At 49.5% G+C, this 14,186-nt stretch overlaps 1 protein-coding gene across 1 annotated transcript in view; it reads left to right on the top strand.

Annotated features, from left to right (window-relative positions):
* The window catches only part of LOC135889362 (zinc finger protein 208-like), a 510,343-nt gene that overhangs the window by 202,824 nt on the left and 293,333 nt on the right, over window positions 1–14,186 (top strand). Inside the window, exon 4 of the mRNA XM_065417226.1 lies at window positions 12,364–12,784. Within this exon, the coding sequence (XP_065273298.1) occupies window positions 12,364–12,784 (421 nt within the window). The remainder of the gene's footprint in view (window positions 1–12,363; window positions 12,785–14,186) is intronic.

The following is a 14,186-nucleotide window of genomic DNA, read 5'->3' as shown; positions in this document are numbered from 1 at the left end:
TTGTGTCCTGGGAGCTGAGCAGCTGCTGCTTCCCCAGCGGGGTCTGTGCTGGAGAGAGACCTTCCTTCATGCTCCTCCTGTACCCAGCCAAGTGGGGGGGACTTTCTCCAGCTGGATCTAGCCCCCTAGGGCAGCCCTGGGCTCCACCAGCATCAACTCCTGAGCCGGAGACTCCAGGTGACTAGAGACCCAGGGGAAAGTGCTGGGGACGGGCAGGAAAGTGAGGGATCCTCAGATGTTGCAACCCTAGACAATGAAGCCTCTGTCCTCCCTCTGTCTCCAGCTCCGGTCAGGAGCTGCCCCAGAGGGCAAAACTGGTGGGGGTGTGGTCAGGAAGGGAAAGGGATGAAAAATAAGCCAGAGTTGCAGGGAGGGGAAAGACAGATTGTGTGAACTCTGTGCAGGCAGGAGATTGAAGGGGGAGGAAAGCAGCTGATCTGGGGAGGGGGGTGTTTAAGGACATCTTCTCTGATTTTGCCACTTCTCTCAACTCTTGACAAAATTCTCTCCCCAATTGTCACATAGGGATATAAAATCTGTGTCGATCCCCCCGCTTTTCTCTCAGATTATCCACTCTTTATCTAGGCTCAGATTTTGTCTCCATTTTTCTCTCTCCTTCTCCGATGTCAGTTTAAAATCGCCTCAGATTGGCGGGGGGTGGGGGGTTCCCCACCCATTTGGCCCTCTGAAAGCTGCTTCCCAAAAGGCTGCCTGCTTCTCGATTGCTGTCTGCTGAACATTCATATACCATCCTTTCAAACTTTTCCCACTTAATTTAATATCAACATAAAATCCCTTCAGATTTTGGCAGTTTTCTCTCCTAGTATCAAATATTTCCATTTTCTCCCCAATTTTTCAAAGATTGACATTGAATATCCTAAAATTTTGTCCCACTTTCTCTCTAGTTATCTGTTACCAAGACTGTCTTTTGTCGGTAAAACTTTTGTCGCTCGGGTGTGGAAAAAAAAAACACACCCCTTGACTGACATAAATTACACCTACAGAAGCACAGGGGTGCACAGCACTATGTCAGTGGGAGACACTTTCCTGCCTGCATAGCTACCGCCGCTCGTTAGGGGTGGTTTAATTATGCCTGCAGGAGAGCTGTGGTGCTGTAAGGTTACTAGTGTAGACAAGTGGCTCTCAACCTTTCCACACTACTGTACCCCTTTCAGGAGGCTGACTTGTTGTGCATATCTCCACGTTACACCTCACTTGAAAACTGCTTGCTTCCAAAATCAGACATAAAAATACAAATGTGTCATAGCACACTGTTACTGGAAAGATTGCTTGTTTTCTAATTTTTACCATATAAGTATAAAATAAATCAATTGGAATATAAATATTGTACTTACATTTCAGTCTATAGAGCAGTATAAACAAATAATTGTCTGTATGAAATTTTAGTTTGCACTGACTTTAATAGTGCTTTTTATGTAGCCTGTAGTAAAACTAGGCAAATATCTAGATGAGTTGATGGACCCCCCGGAAGACCCCTGTGTACCCCCAGGAGTAAGTGTACTCCTGGTTGAGACCCACTGGGGTAGACATAGCCTAATTTAATATGCCCTGAGATTCTTCCCTGGGTCTCTAATTATAAAATAATATCTCCTCAGATTTGCCCTTGTCTCAAATTCTTGAAGATTGATAGCAAACCCTCGCAAAGGTTGCCCCTTCTCTCTCTCTTTTTGAAATTCACTCAAATTTTGCCTCTTTGCCTATAACTGAGTATTGATATAAAATCCCTCACATTTTTCCACTTTCCTCTCTAATTGTTAAAACTGATCCAACATTCCTCAGATTTCCCTTTAATTTCTGAACACTGCTATCAGCTGCCATGTTTTGCCTTTTTTTTATGTGATTGTGGTTTCTGTTCTTTCCCTCACATTGTTAGTAATAATTGTGTCAAGTGTCTGGTCACAATTAAGCTTTTTAGTGCAGACTGAAGGTGAAAGGCATTAAACAGTTCAGTCTTGTTGTCATCTGTCATTAGCTCTCCTCTGTTCACTGGTGGACCTATGCTTTCCTTCACCTTTCTCTTGCTCTGAACGTATTTATACGACCCATATCTTTTGGCCTTTTATGTGCCTTGCTTTTATGCTTTAATCTTTCTGATTTTCTCCCTACATGCTTGTGCTACACTTTTACACTCCTCCTTAGCAATTTGTTTCCACTGTTTGTAGGATTCCTTTTTATTTTCAGGTCATTAAAGAGCTCCTAATGGAGCCAGATTAGCCTCTATTTTTCCCTCTCTTTCCTTCACATCAGGAAAGTTTGCTGTTACCTCTTTAATACTAACTCTGAGAAACTGCTGGCTGTCCTAAGCAATTTTTTCCCTTTAATTTAATTTTCTTCCCTACCAGTTCTCTGACTTTCTTGAAGTCTGCTTTTTTTTTTTTTTAAATGTCCACCACCATCTTTATTCTGCTGCTCACATTCCTTCCTTTCCTCACATCGTGAAATCTATCATATATTGGTGACATTTATGCAACCTGCCTTCCACGGTCAGATCATAACCAATTCCTCCCTCGTAGTCAGAATCAATTCTAAAACGGCTGCCCCCCTCTTTACTTCTGCCATCTTCTGAAACAAAACGCTGTCCCCAAAAGACTCCAGGAACTTGCTGGATGTTTTGTGTTTGGCCGTATTACTTTTCCAACAGATGTCTGGGCAGTTCAACTCTGCCCCCTTATCAAGGCCGGATTAAGGCAGGGGCTTTAGGGGCTGCAGCCCGGGGCCCTGAAAAAATAAATCACAGGCACATAGGTGCTGACTTCTGCTGGTGCTGGTGGGTGCTTGACCCCACCTTTGCCCCCAGCCCTGTCCCCATTCCAGCCCCTTCCCCAAAGTCCCTGCCCCAACTCCGCCCCCTCCCTGCCCCTTTTCGACTCCTTCCCAAAATCCCTGCCCCAGCCCTGCCTCTTCTCCTGAGCGCGCCGTGTTCCCACTCCTCCCCCCTCCCTCCCGGAGCTTGTTACACCGCGAAACAGCTGGTTTGTGGCGGCAAGTGCTTGGAGGTAGGCGGAGGAGCGGGCACATGGCGCGCTCAGGGGAGGAGGCAGAGGTGAGGTGAGGTGGGGTGGGGGAAGGGCGGGGTGCTTGGCTGCCGGTTGGTGCAGAGCACCCACTAATTTTTCCCCGTGGGTGCTCCAGCCCTGGAGCACCCACGGAGTCGGCGCCTATGCACAGGCAGCGATCTCCAACACTGGGCCACTAAAAGTCCCCCGTCCCCAGGGGCGGCGCTTGTGGGCGCGGGCAGCGCACGGAGACACGCTGTCCCCCTCCCCTCAGGGGCCACAGGGACGGGCTAGCAGCCAGCTGCTTCCGGGAGCAGCGTGGGGCCACGGCATGCAGGCAGCCTGCCTGAGCCTGCTGCGCCGCCGGCCGGGAGCCGCCTGTGGTAAGCACCTCCTGGCCAGAGCCTGCACCTCACACCCCCAACCCCCTGCCCCATGTCAGAACCCCCTCCTGCACCCAAACTCCCTCCCCGGCCCTGCACCCCAACCCCCTGCCCCCTCCTGCATCCAAACACCCTCCCAGGAAAAAGACTTGTCTACAGGGTCCCCACAAAATCTAATAGCCTCGGGCCCACAGGAGAGTTAATCTGTCCCTGCCCATTATTACTTGTGTTTTGGCTCTTTCTGTTGTTTGCGTGGTAGCGTCTGGAATGTCCGCCTGCAGCAAAAGAGCCTGCAGCAAAAGAGCCTGGGAGAAATTGTAATGTGAAATTTCTAAATCCTGTTCTGAAAAACTGGGCCTCGATTGCCTTTCTTTCCCTCGCAGGCTTCAGAATGACGTCCATGTTTCACTCCAGCTCATCCCATCCTCCCATGGGACAGGGACGAGAAATGGCTGCATTAGAGCCTATCGAGGATTTGCTGGTGGGTTCCTGCTGGAGGAAGAGGGGCAGTAAATACTGAGGAGGTGGGAACTTTGGGGGTGGGTGGTCTGGAGAGGGAAGGGGGCAGGAAATACACAGGGTGGAGAAAGGGAGGGAGATAGGATGTGGCAAACCTGCGGGGACTTGTTTAACCTGGGGCCTGGATTCTAGGAACAAAATGGAAAAGGAAAATGGAAAAGGAAAGAGCCCCCCTGGACTGGGCTGGGAAAACTTCCCAGACTCCAAATACTGGAGCCTGAGCACTATGAGCCAGCGGCTGCTGTGAGATATGAAGGGGGCACCCGCCAGTCAGGTTTAAGGGAGCTGTCCCTCCGCTCATATCCAGCTCCTCACAATGAGGAGGGTGTTGGGCTTCCTACCAGGCAGCTGGCCCTGGACCCTGCTAGGGGCTTCATCTTCTGTATCAGTCTCTGGCTAGTAGGAGTGTGATGGATCTGCTGGGAGAGACAAGGGGCTCTCTCTTTGTCCCCCCACCCTGGTGTTTCCAGGATACTCTGAGTGGTGTGCGGGTAGGACTCTGTTGACTGTGATCCTCACAGCGCTCCCATTTGATTGGTTCCTTTCTCCCATGAATAATGGGGCTGTGAGTGGGGCAGCAGGCACTGAGTGTTGGACTCTTGCGCTTTCAGGGGCCGGTGACCTTCGAGGAGGTGGCTGTGTATTTCACCAGGGAAGAGTGGGCTCTGCTGGACCCCGCTCAGAGAGCCCTCTACAGAGATGTCATGCAGGAGAACTATGAGAATGTGACCTCGCTGGGTAAGGATTCCCATCCCCTCGGTTGTTAGAAGGGGAAATGCAGAGTTAAGGTTCACGCCACCCCCACAAAGCACCCTCCTGTCTTTTTCAGCATCACCCCAACATGCCAGTGACCCACACACTACCAGAGACCCTCCCCTGCTACAGAACACTTTGGGAACAGGCCACAGGGGCAGTTCACCACAAAGTCTAACAACTTCTCTTTGCTAAGGCAAAACTTGGGGTTAGGTCCAGCATAACAAACAGAAGCTTCCAACCCCTGGCTGGCACTTAAACACTGAGCCTACACCACACACACCAGCTCAGACTAGCAAAATGATACCACTCCCTTACCCTCACCTTGAGGACTCCTTCTGAGTCATTGCCTTTACTTAGCTCTCACTAAGCCCTGGAGATTACTAGCATGTATCCCACTTGACTGCTGACAACCCCGGTGGCAAGAACACACCTTTGTGCACCTTTATTGACACAAACTACAATACTCAGCACTGAAATGGGGCAGACTAGGCCCCTCAACTTTCACATGTACCTCTCTTCATACCACAGTCACAGCTCTCCAAAGCTGCTCCAACTAATCCCTCCACCTTTCCGTTACAGCTACACCTGATAGAGTGCACACAGCTGGAGGGCATGCAGATAAATGCTACAAGGAGTCTGGTGGCACCTTAAAGACTAACAGATTTATTTGGGCATATAAGGTGCCACCAGACTCCTTGTTGTTTTTGTAGATACAGACTAACACGGCTACCCCCTGATACTTGACACCATGCAAGACAGATAAATGCTGGCATTCCAGTCTGTAGAACATAACACAAATAATGGCATGTTCTCGTAGTTCTTCCTCGTATCTGTTATAGTTTCATAGATTTTATGGCCATAAAGGACTACTAGGTCATCTAGTCCATCCTCCTGTATAGCACAGGGCATAGAATTTCTTCCAGTTACTGCTGAACTGAGCTGAAGAGCTTGTGTTTCACTAAATCATCTTCCTGAAAGTCTTGACCTAAAGACTTCCTGAGATGGAGAAACCTCCAGGTCCCTTGTTAGTTTGTTAACATTTGCACCACTCCCAGTGACTAGTGCCAGGTCCAGGGTTAAGGGGTGGAGGGCAGAGTTAAGGTGACATTTCAGGGGTGACGTATATTTTAACTCTTCATTTCCTAGTTTTCAGAGGTTTAAGTTCATATTCTGTGAAGGGACGTTGGAACATTGAGCAACCTTAATTCTGAATTAAGGTAGTTTATGGGCATTTAATTTCCTTTTTTTATGGATTTTTTGTCATTAGAACTGCATCTACCCTACAGATTTGGCTGGCATAGCTATGTCGGTTAGGATGTGATTTTTACACCCCTAACCGGACATATATATGTTGGCAAATCTTTTCAGCAGATACCAAACCAGAGTCTGCCTTTGCACTTGAGAGCACTTTAAAATGTTGCTCTTAACCCAGAAATTTTGGTATCGGGGCAAAACTGCCCAAGGAAACTCCTGCAGAAAGCAGGAGAAATATACAACATGCGTTGGTTGAAAACTACCCATGGTAGGGCTCAAACTCAAAAGCACAGGCATAGTTCAGGTTCAGTGACCACAGCATGTCCCCTGGAGCCAACCAGTGCTTAATTTGTTATGAAAGAGGTGCCAGGGCTCAAGTAATCAGGTGCTGGGGCTCAAGCAATATTTTTACTTTCATAACTGATGTGGCAAGTCCAGAGGTGCCGGGGCTATGAACTGCCTAGTGGTGCCGGGGCTCAGCCCTGGCACAAATTAAGTCCTGGAGCCAAGCAATCACTGTGACAGCTGAGTCCTGGAACTCTACTGGCTCTTAAAGGGTCTCGGTTTTGTGGCACATGTGAATTTCAATGTCTTTGACTCGTCTGTTCGGCTTGTGCTGAACTGGAATTCCAGACTCTACAGTTATTAACTTTTTTTCAATATTGCTTCCACAAAGGGGCTGTGGGTGCCTTGTAGATGAGAAATGCCAAGTGACAGAGATCAGTCAGGGGACAATTAAAACCATAGTTTGAGCCCCAGGTGTGCACACAAAAAATAAGAACAAGGTGATTCTTGTATACAGCTGCTTTTTAGGGGGGCAGGTCTGTATCTCATGAACCTCATGACCGAATCACCCCAAATTTGGACCTCTGATCCTGCCCAGCACCCCCATAAAGAACTGCAAATTACAATACAATTTGAGGGTCCTGTGGCACCTTTAAGACTAACAGAAGTATTGGAGCATAAGCTTTCGTGGGTGAATGCCCACTTCATCAGACTTTACTTGCGTCTGATGAAGTGGGCATTCACTCACGAAAGCTTATGCTCCAATACTTCTGTTAGTCTTAAAGGTGCCACAGGACCCTCTGTTGCTTTTTACAGATTCAGACTAACGTGGCTACCCCTCTGATACTTAATACAATTTGAGTAAACCTGTGGATTTTAGAGCAGTTACAATAGTCAATCTTTAAAGAGAAAATAATGCCAAACCTTAACTATACCAGACCTGGTGTTCTACTATAGAATAACTTCCCAAAGGCCTGGAGGGTGTGACAGTCAGATGTGTCCATGTGTTGACAGAAGACAGTTTGAGGTTCCTCCTATTCATAAGTCCTTGGGAGAAGGGAGAGCGGGGAGCAGTGGGAGGGGAGCAGATGAGCTGGTGATTGTGGGGTGCCACAAAGCAAGGGGGGCTGAGATGAGTGAAGAGGTCTGTGAAGGATTAGAGGGAATCAGAGAGGGCTGGATACAGTGGAAGGGAAAGGTGCGAGAGAGGAGGTCAGGGACAGGAGCTTCTGAGAATTGGTAGCATATTGGGGTGGGCTGGGGGAAAGGGGGTGCTGTGGTGGGGGAGGATTGGGTGGGAGATTTAGGTAACATGGGAGTGGGGAACACTGGGAATAACAGGACGGGGAGGGAAGGGGTTGCTCTAAGAAGCGGGGTGGGTCTAGAGGGAGGGGGAAGGGAAGGTTTCAGAGAGGCAGAGTTTTGGGGCAAAAACAGTCTCAGTGGAGTGCCACGGTCTCTGATGCCCTCTCCCTAGGCAAAGCTCATCAACACTACTCCACCTAGGGATGTAAACAGCGGGTAAAAAAAGGAACTGTTTAACCTATTGAAATTAAATCGGTTAAACGGGAACTAGAGGTGCGGGGACGCTGCAGCCCCCCCATGCTTTACATGGGGGACCCCCTCCACCCCACGCACTCAGGGTCCCGGCTGCCACCAACCCCCGCACCTGGGGCTCTGCTGCTGCCGGCATCTGGGGGTGGCAGCAGAGCCCCATGCGCAGGGCCGACAGCTGGGACCCCGGGTATGCGGGGAGAGCAGCCGGGACCCCGGCGCGCAGGGGGAGCAGCCGGGACCCGGGCACGTGTGTGTGTGGGGGGGAGCAGAGTTTAATCGTTAACTGGAACCGATAAGCATCAAGCTTCTTGGTTAACCGGTTAAACTTTTACACCCCTAACTCCGTCCTCATCCTCCTTGACCTTGTTAGCTGTCTTTGCCACCGCTGACCCTGCTCTCCTTCTTGAACCCTTGTCTTCCCTTGTCCTCTTCCTGGCTCCCTTCCTACCTCTGTAATCACTCCTTCAGCGTGTCCTCCGGAGGATCCTCCTCACGCCACCGCAACTCTCCATGGGGGTTCCACAGGGCTGTGTTCTCAGTCCCCCTTTTCTTCTTCCTCTGCACCTTACATCTGGGTAATCTCATCCGCACACACCGTATTCAGACACCTTCTCTGTGCTGCTCCAGACCCGCCTCCTTCTGTCCCAACTAAAACCTCATCTCCTGCTGAATGGCGAGTCACTAGCTCAAGCGCAACAGCTGAAATGGTAAATGCAGAGCTCTCAATGTGTCCCCCAAGCCATCCCCCGCCTCTTTTCTCTCTCACTGCGGACAGCCCCCCCCCCACCTGTCACACATCTCCGACACGGACCTCCCGCTAGGGCCTCACACCCAGGCTACAGGGCGAACTCTTGCATTTTCGTTCTGTGTAACGTCCCAAAGATATGGCCTGAGCTAGCGTCTTTTCTGCCCATCCACACTGCTAAAACTCATGTCCAGGCTCTCCTCCACGCAACACCCTTCCCCTGCCGCGGGGAACTAGCTCAGTGGTTCTCAACTGGGGGCACACGTACGCCTGGGAGTACGCCGAGCTCTGCCAGGGAGTCCATCAACTCACCTAGAGATTTGCCTAGTTTTACAACAGGCTACATACAAAGCACTAGTGAAGTCAGTGCAAACTTAAATTGCATATAGACAATGACTTGTTTATACTGCTCTATAGACTATACACTGAAATGTAAGTACAAGATTTGTATTCCAATGGATTTGTTTTATAATTGTATGGTAAAATGAGAAAGCCAGCCATTTTTTAGTACTAGTGGCTGTGACACTTTTGTATTTTTATGTCTGATTGTGTAAGCAAGTGGTTTTTAAGTGGGGCTACGCAAGACAAATCAGACTCCTGAAAGGGGGACAGTCTACTGGAAAGTTTGAGAGCCACTGCCCCACATGATTACCCGATTAGCCATCCCTCTGTTGTGAGGGGGTCTCTTTTTAAACTGCTCCAGACCTTTGATCTTCCGGGTCCCAGGTCCTGCTCATCTCACCCAGTTCTGTAAATTGGTTGGAACGAGGAGGGAGAATATTCAAAGCAAACAGTTTGGGCGTTGTCTCTAGACAGCCCTTAAGTGTTTACTAAGGAGTGGCTCGTCTTCAACCCTTCTCCTTGCCTTCCTGTTTCTTTTCCTTTCAGGCCCCCAATTAAACTAAACTAAGACAGGAAACATCCCAATCACCAGGTCAACGTACAGTCTCCATCAATATGAGAGAGCAGCTCCAATCCTGTCAAAAAGGGGGTTGAAAAATAGGACCAAGGGACAGCTGAGAAGTGGTAGGTCGGGGAGGAGAGGTTGGGGGGGATCTGGAGCTGCAGGGGATCTCAGTGCATTAACCTGGCCCTATTGATTTAGACCCTGCGTTCCCTTTGTATTAGTCCAGTTTCCCTTTATTTTATGTACTTTTTACAAATATTATTTTCACTTATAAAAATGGCCATACTGGGTCAGCCCAAAGGTCCACCTAGCCCGGTATCCTGTCTTTCACAGTGGCCAATGCCAGGTGCCTCAGAGGGAATGAACAGAACAGGCGATCACCAAGTGATCCATCCCCTGCTGCCCACTCCCAGCCTCTGGCAAACAGAGGCTAGGGACACCATCCCTGCCCATCAATGGCTAGCCTCCATTAACTTATTTAGTTCTTTTTTGAACCCTGTTATAGTCTTGGCCTTCACAACATCCTCTGGCAAAGAGTTCCACAGGTTCACTGTGTGTTGTGTGAAGAAATACATCCTTTTGTTTGTTTTAAACCTGCTGCCTATTAATTTCATTTGGTGACCCCTAGGTCTTGTGTTATGAGGAGTAAACAACAATTCCTTATCTACTTTCTCTATACCAGTCATGATTTTATAGACCTCTAGCATATCCCCCCCTTAGTCATCTCTTTTCCAAGCTGAAAAAGTAACAGTGTTATTAATCTCTCCTTATATCGAAGCCATTCCTTATCCCTCATCATTTTTATTGCCCTTTTCTGTACCTTTTCCAATTCCAATATATCTTTTTTGAGATGGGGCGACCACATCTGCACGCAGTATTCAAGATGTGGGAGTACCATGGATTTATATAGAGGCAATATGGTATTTTCTGTCTTATCTATCCTTTTCTTAATGATGCCGAACATTCTGTTCGCTTTTTTGATGCCACTGCACATTGAGTGGATGTTTTCACAGAACTATCCACAATGACTCCAAGATCTCTTTCTTCAGTGGTAACGGCTAATTTAGACCCCTTCTCTCTTCTCCATTGCATAGTGCCTAACCGTGCCCCCCCCCCCATCTCTTCCCCCCAGCCACTCCCCCTGAATCCATATATTCCTCCCAGCCACAGTGTGACCCCTTCCCTGCCACAGATGGGAGCTTTCTTGATGATGTCATCAGTTGGCAGTGAAACTTCTGGGGGCTTGGAGGGCCTCACTTCCCTCTCCCCTGCCTGAAGCAGCCACAGTCTCACTTCCACGCAGGCTTCTCGAGTCTTGGAGTCCGTCCATCCCTGCTGAACTCACGTGGCCCGATCCTGATTTTTTCATGTTCTCCTTTTCTAGAGAAATGTAGTCTGTTACTCCTGGAATAGAGCATCTAATTCCCCAGCTGTCTCCACACCCTGGGGGATTTTCATATCCTCTCCCGTTACACCTGACTTGCTATATTCCTTAATTCCTCAAATGGAACAGGGAGAGGCCATTGCCCCATCACTTTAACAAACTTTGTACTGGCCACAAAGAGGGGGAAGGGAGAGGGTGGAGAGGAGTGAGTGGGGTTTTGGGGGGAAGAGGCGGTGCAAGGGCAGGGCCTTGGGGGAAGACACAGTGCAGCAACAGGGCCTCGGGGAAGGGGCAGGGCGGGGGGCAGGGAGAAGGGATGGTACGAGGGGGGGGGCCTCGGGGAGAAGGGGTGGGGCCACGGTTCAAGCATCCGTGGCCCCCTCATTTTTAGGGACCTTCCGTCGCTCCTGCTTCCCTATCACTCTCATTATCTTTGTTTCTCTCTGTCATTAGAAGCAGGCCCACGGTCACTTCCCCTCTGGCTGGAGTCTTTACTTTCTGGGACATGGAGTTTCTGTCTCTGTGTTTTAGGAGCCCCTTTGCTGAGGAGTGTCTGGCTGTGTGTGTTCCCAGCAGAGATGGGGGGGGGGATAGTTAAATGCCTCATATGCAGATTGTCCTGCACTTTTGAGTACCTGGGGAGCTGGCTGTGGGATTGTACTGCTTTAAAGTGGGCTGGGGTTAAAGTAATAGAATGTTTTTTTATAACAAACGGCCTATGAATTCACCTGGTCTTCCTTGTTTTCTTTCCCCTCAGCAGGGTTTTCAGTTTCCAAACCTGACCTGATCTCCCAGCTGGAACGAGGGGAGGAGCCGTGGGTCCTGCATCTCCAGGGTTTAGAGGAAAGAGAGATCCTGAGAGGTGCCTGCGCAGGTGAGGGATCATTAAACCAACACAATCAGTGCCTGAAGGAAACAGCTGGGATTCCCTACACAGACATTGTGCATTCTCTGAGTTCAGGATTGTCCTCAGCAGGTGTCATATCTTCAGGGCAGCTATCGCTCATGGCTTCCTGCCCACCCTGACTGACACCTGGCAATAGATCCGTCCCTGATCTCCCTTCCCCCAAGTGTTTGGATGGGATGTGAAGGGAGAATTGATCCCCCTCTACTCTCCCCTATGGGGGAATTCAGTCCCTGATTTATTTTCCCCGTCTTTCTGGTATTTATTTTGGTTTGCTCGCCCTTTTTCCAGCCCTGTTTCTGAGGCTTCTCCCTCTATCCCAGCAGGTGCTGGGATGGTGAGTGAGAACAAGGAGCAGAATCCTCAGCAGGAAGATGCTGAGCAAGTGGAAGCACATGTGGCATTATTGCAAAGACCCAGAGGGAACCTGTTCAGAAGCCATGAGCAGGGAAAAGCCAGTGAGAGTCAGCGCAGGCCAGAGAGGCTGGAGGGAAAACAGCCAGAGGAAAACGTGAATAAATCCATTAATTGTCAGGGAATTCACAATGATCTCAAGGAAACCACAGCCCAGCAGAGACTCCCCACAGGAGAGAGAAACAACACATGCACTGAGTGTGGGAAAAACTTCAGTTGCCGCTCTGGCCTTATTAAGCATCAGAGAATTCACACAGGGGAGAGACCCTACGAATGCGGTGAGTGTGGGAAAACCTTTGTTCGGAACTCACACCTTGTTACGCATCAGAGAATCCACACCGGGGAGCGACCCTATGAATGCTGCGAGTGCGGGAAAAGCTTCAGCGACAGTTCAGCCCTTGTTACGCATCGAAGAACCCACACTGGAGAGACGCCCTACGAGTGCCAGGAGTGCGGGAAAAACTTCACTCGGAGCTCCAACCTTATTATGCACCAGCGAATCCATACGGGAGAGAGACCCTACGAATGCATTCAGTGCGGGAAAACCTTCGCTCGGCGGTCAAACCTGATTAGACATCAGAGGATCTATACAGGCGAGGGTCCCTATATATGCGCCGAGTGTGGGAAAATATTCCATCAGAGCTCGGCCCTTGTTTATCATCAGAGAATCTGCAAAGGAGATAAACATTGCGAAAACCCTGTCTAGGGCTGGCAAAAGAGTTTTTTTCTTTTGTCCTCTAAGACTTTTGTTAATTCCCACATATTGACCTTTAAGCTATTTGGCCCCTTTGCTTCACCATGTTCTCTCAGCTCCCCTAGGCAAGTTGCCTGCTTTTGCAGTTTGCCCTTTTCTGGGTGAATCCTGTGGACCTGTCTATCAATTCCATTGTCCTTTGAGTCTTGGAAGTGTGTGTATGTTCCATCTGCCAGAGGTGTCCATCAGCCCCCGATGGGAGAGAGAGGGGTGACCTCAACTAGCTAAATCTACCTGGGCCTCATGTCCCCTAGGCCAGTGGTTCTCAAACTTTCCCCCCCCCCCCCCCCCACGGACCACTTGAAAATTGCTGAGGTTCTCAACAGACCACTTAATGGTCTTTCCAAATGTTGTTTTTACCATTAGCTAACTATTGGAAAGCGCTTTGGATAAAAGTGCTATATAAAAAAAACAATAATAATTAACGTTTTTTTGTTCTACAAATAAAAGCACACAACTCACATTTTAGTATCAGTAGTCTTACCTTTCTAATGCGATGGATGTGCCCTCTCTCCCCCGCTGCGGCAGCCCCTGAGTGGAGCTGGGAAGGAGGGGGGTCTCTCCCTCTCTCCCCCACCACAGCAGCCCCCGAGCTGGAGCTGGGAAGGAGGGCTGTCTCTCCTCAGCAGCCGCAGCCCTGGAGCTGGGAAAAGTCGCCTCTTTCTCCGGCCACCACAGCCCTGCACATCCCAAATTCCCCCCATCCCCTCTTCTCACCCCACTTCCCCCTCCCACCTCCCCCCATTCTCCCCAAGGCCACCACCTCTTCTTACATGTGCGTCTTCTCCAGGGTCCAGGCACCTAATTCGTGGAGCCACGCCTGTCCACTGATTAGGTGGGTGGCCCTTCATTCTCTTGTGTGTGGCCGCTCAGGCGCTCACGTGAGAGGGAACTATCCATGGACCACCTGAATGGAGCTCACGCACCACAGTTTGAGCACCTCTGCCCTAGAATTTTCCTTGGACTTAGCTAGCTGGAGTTAACTATCGTGACGTAAAAAACACAACTATTCTTGCTGGCAGGACCCCTGGCCTGATTTTATGACCTATGACCTGCCTTGTGTCTCCTGGGTGATTTTATGCTTGCTAGGGGTAAAATGACATTATGGGAGTGTAAGATTGGTAGGGGTGCATCGCTCATTAGCTTGGCACTTGTGGGGTGGGGAGGGCAAATAGGTGAACATAAGTGAATGGGTTATTAAGCTTGCTACAGTTAAGGACCTATTCTATTAGTTTAAGGTTTTGTGGGAGTAGTTATGCTAAAGGCTGGGATTTAGCAAAATAGGGTAGGCCGAAGGAGATAATCCC

Source organism: Emys orbicularis, chromosome 15, assembly GCF_028017835.1.
Source record: "Emys orbicularis isolate rEmyOrb1 chromosome 15, rEmyOrb1.hap1, whole genome shotgun sequence".
Lineage (NCBI taxonomy): Eukaryota > Metazoa > Chordata > Testudines > Emydidae > Emys > Emys orbicularis.
This window is presented reverse-complemented; position numbering and strand designations above follow the sequence as displayed.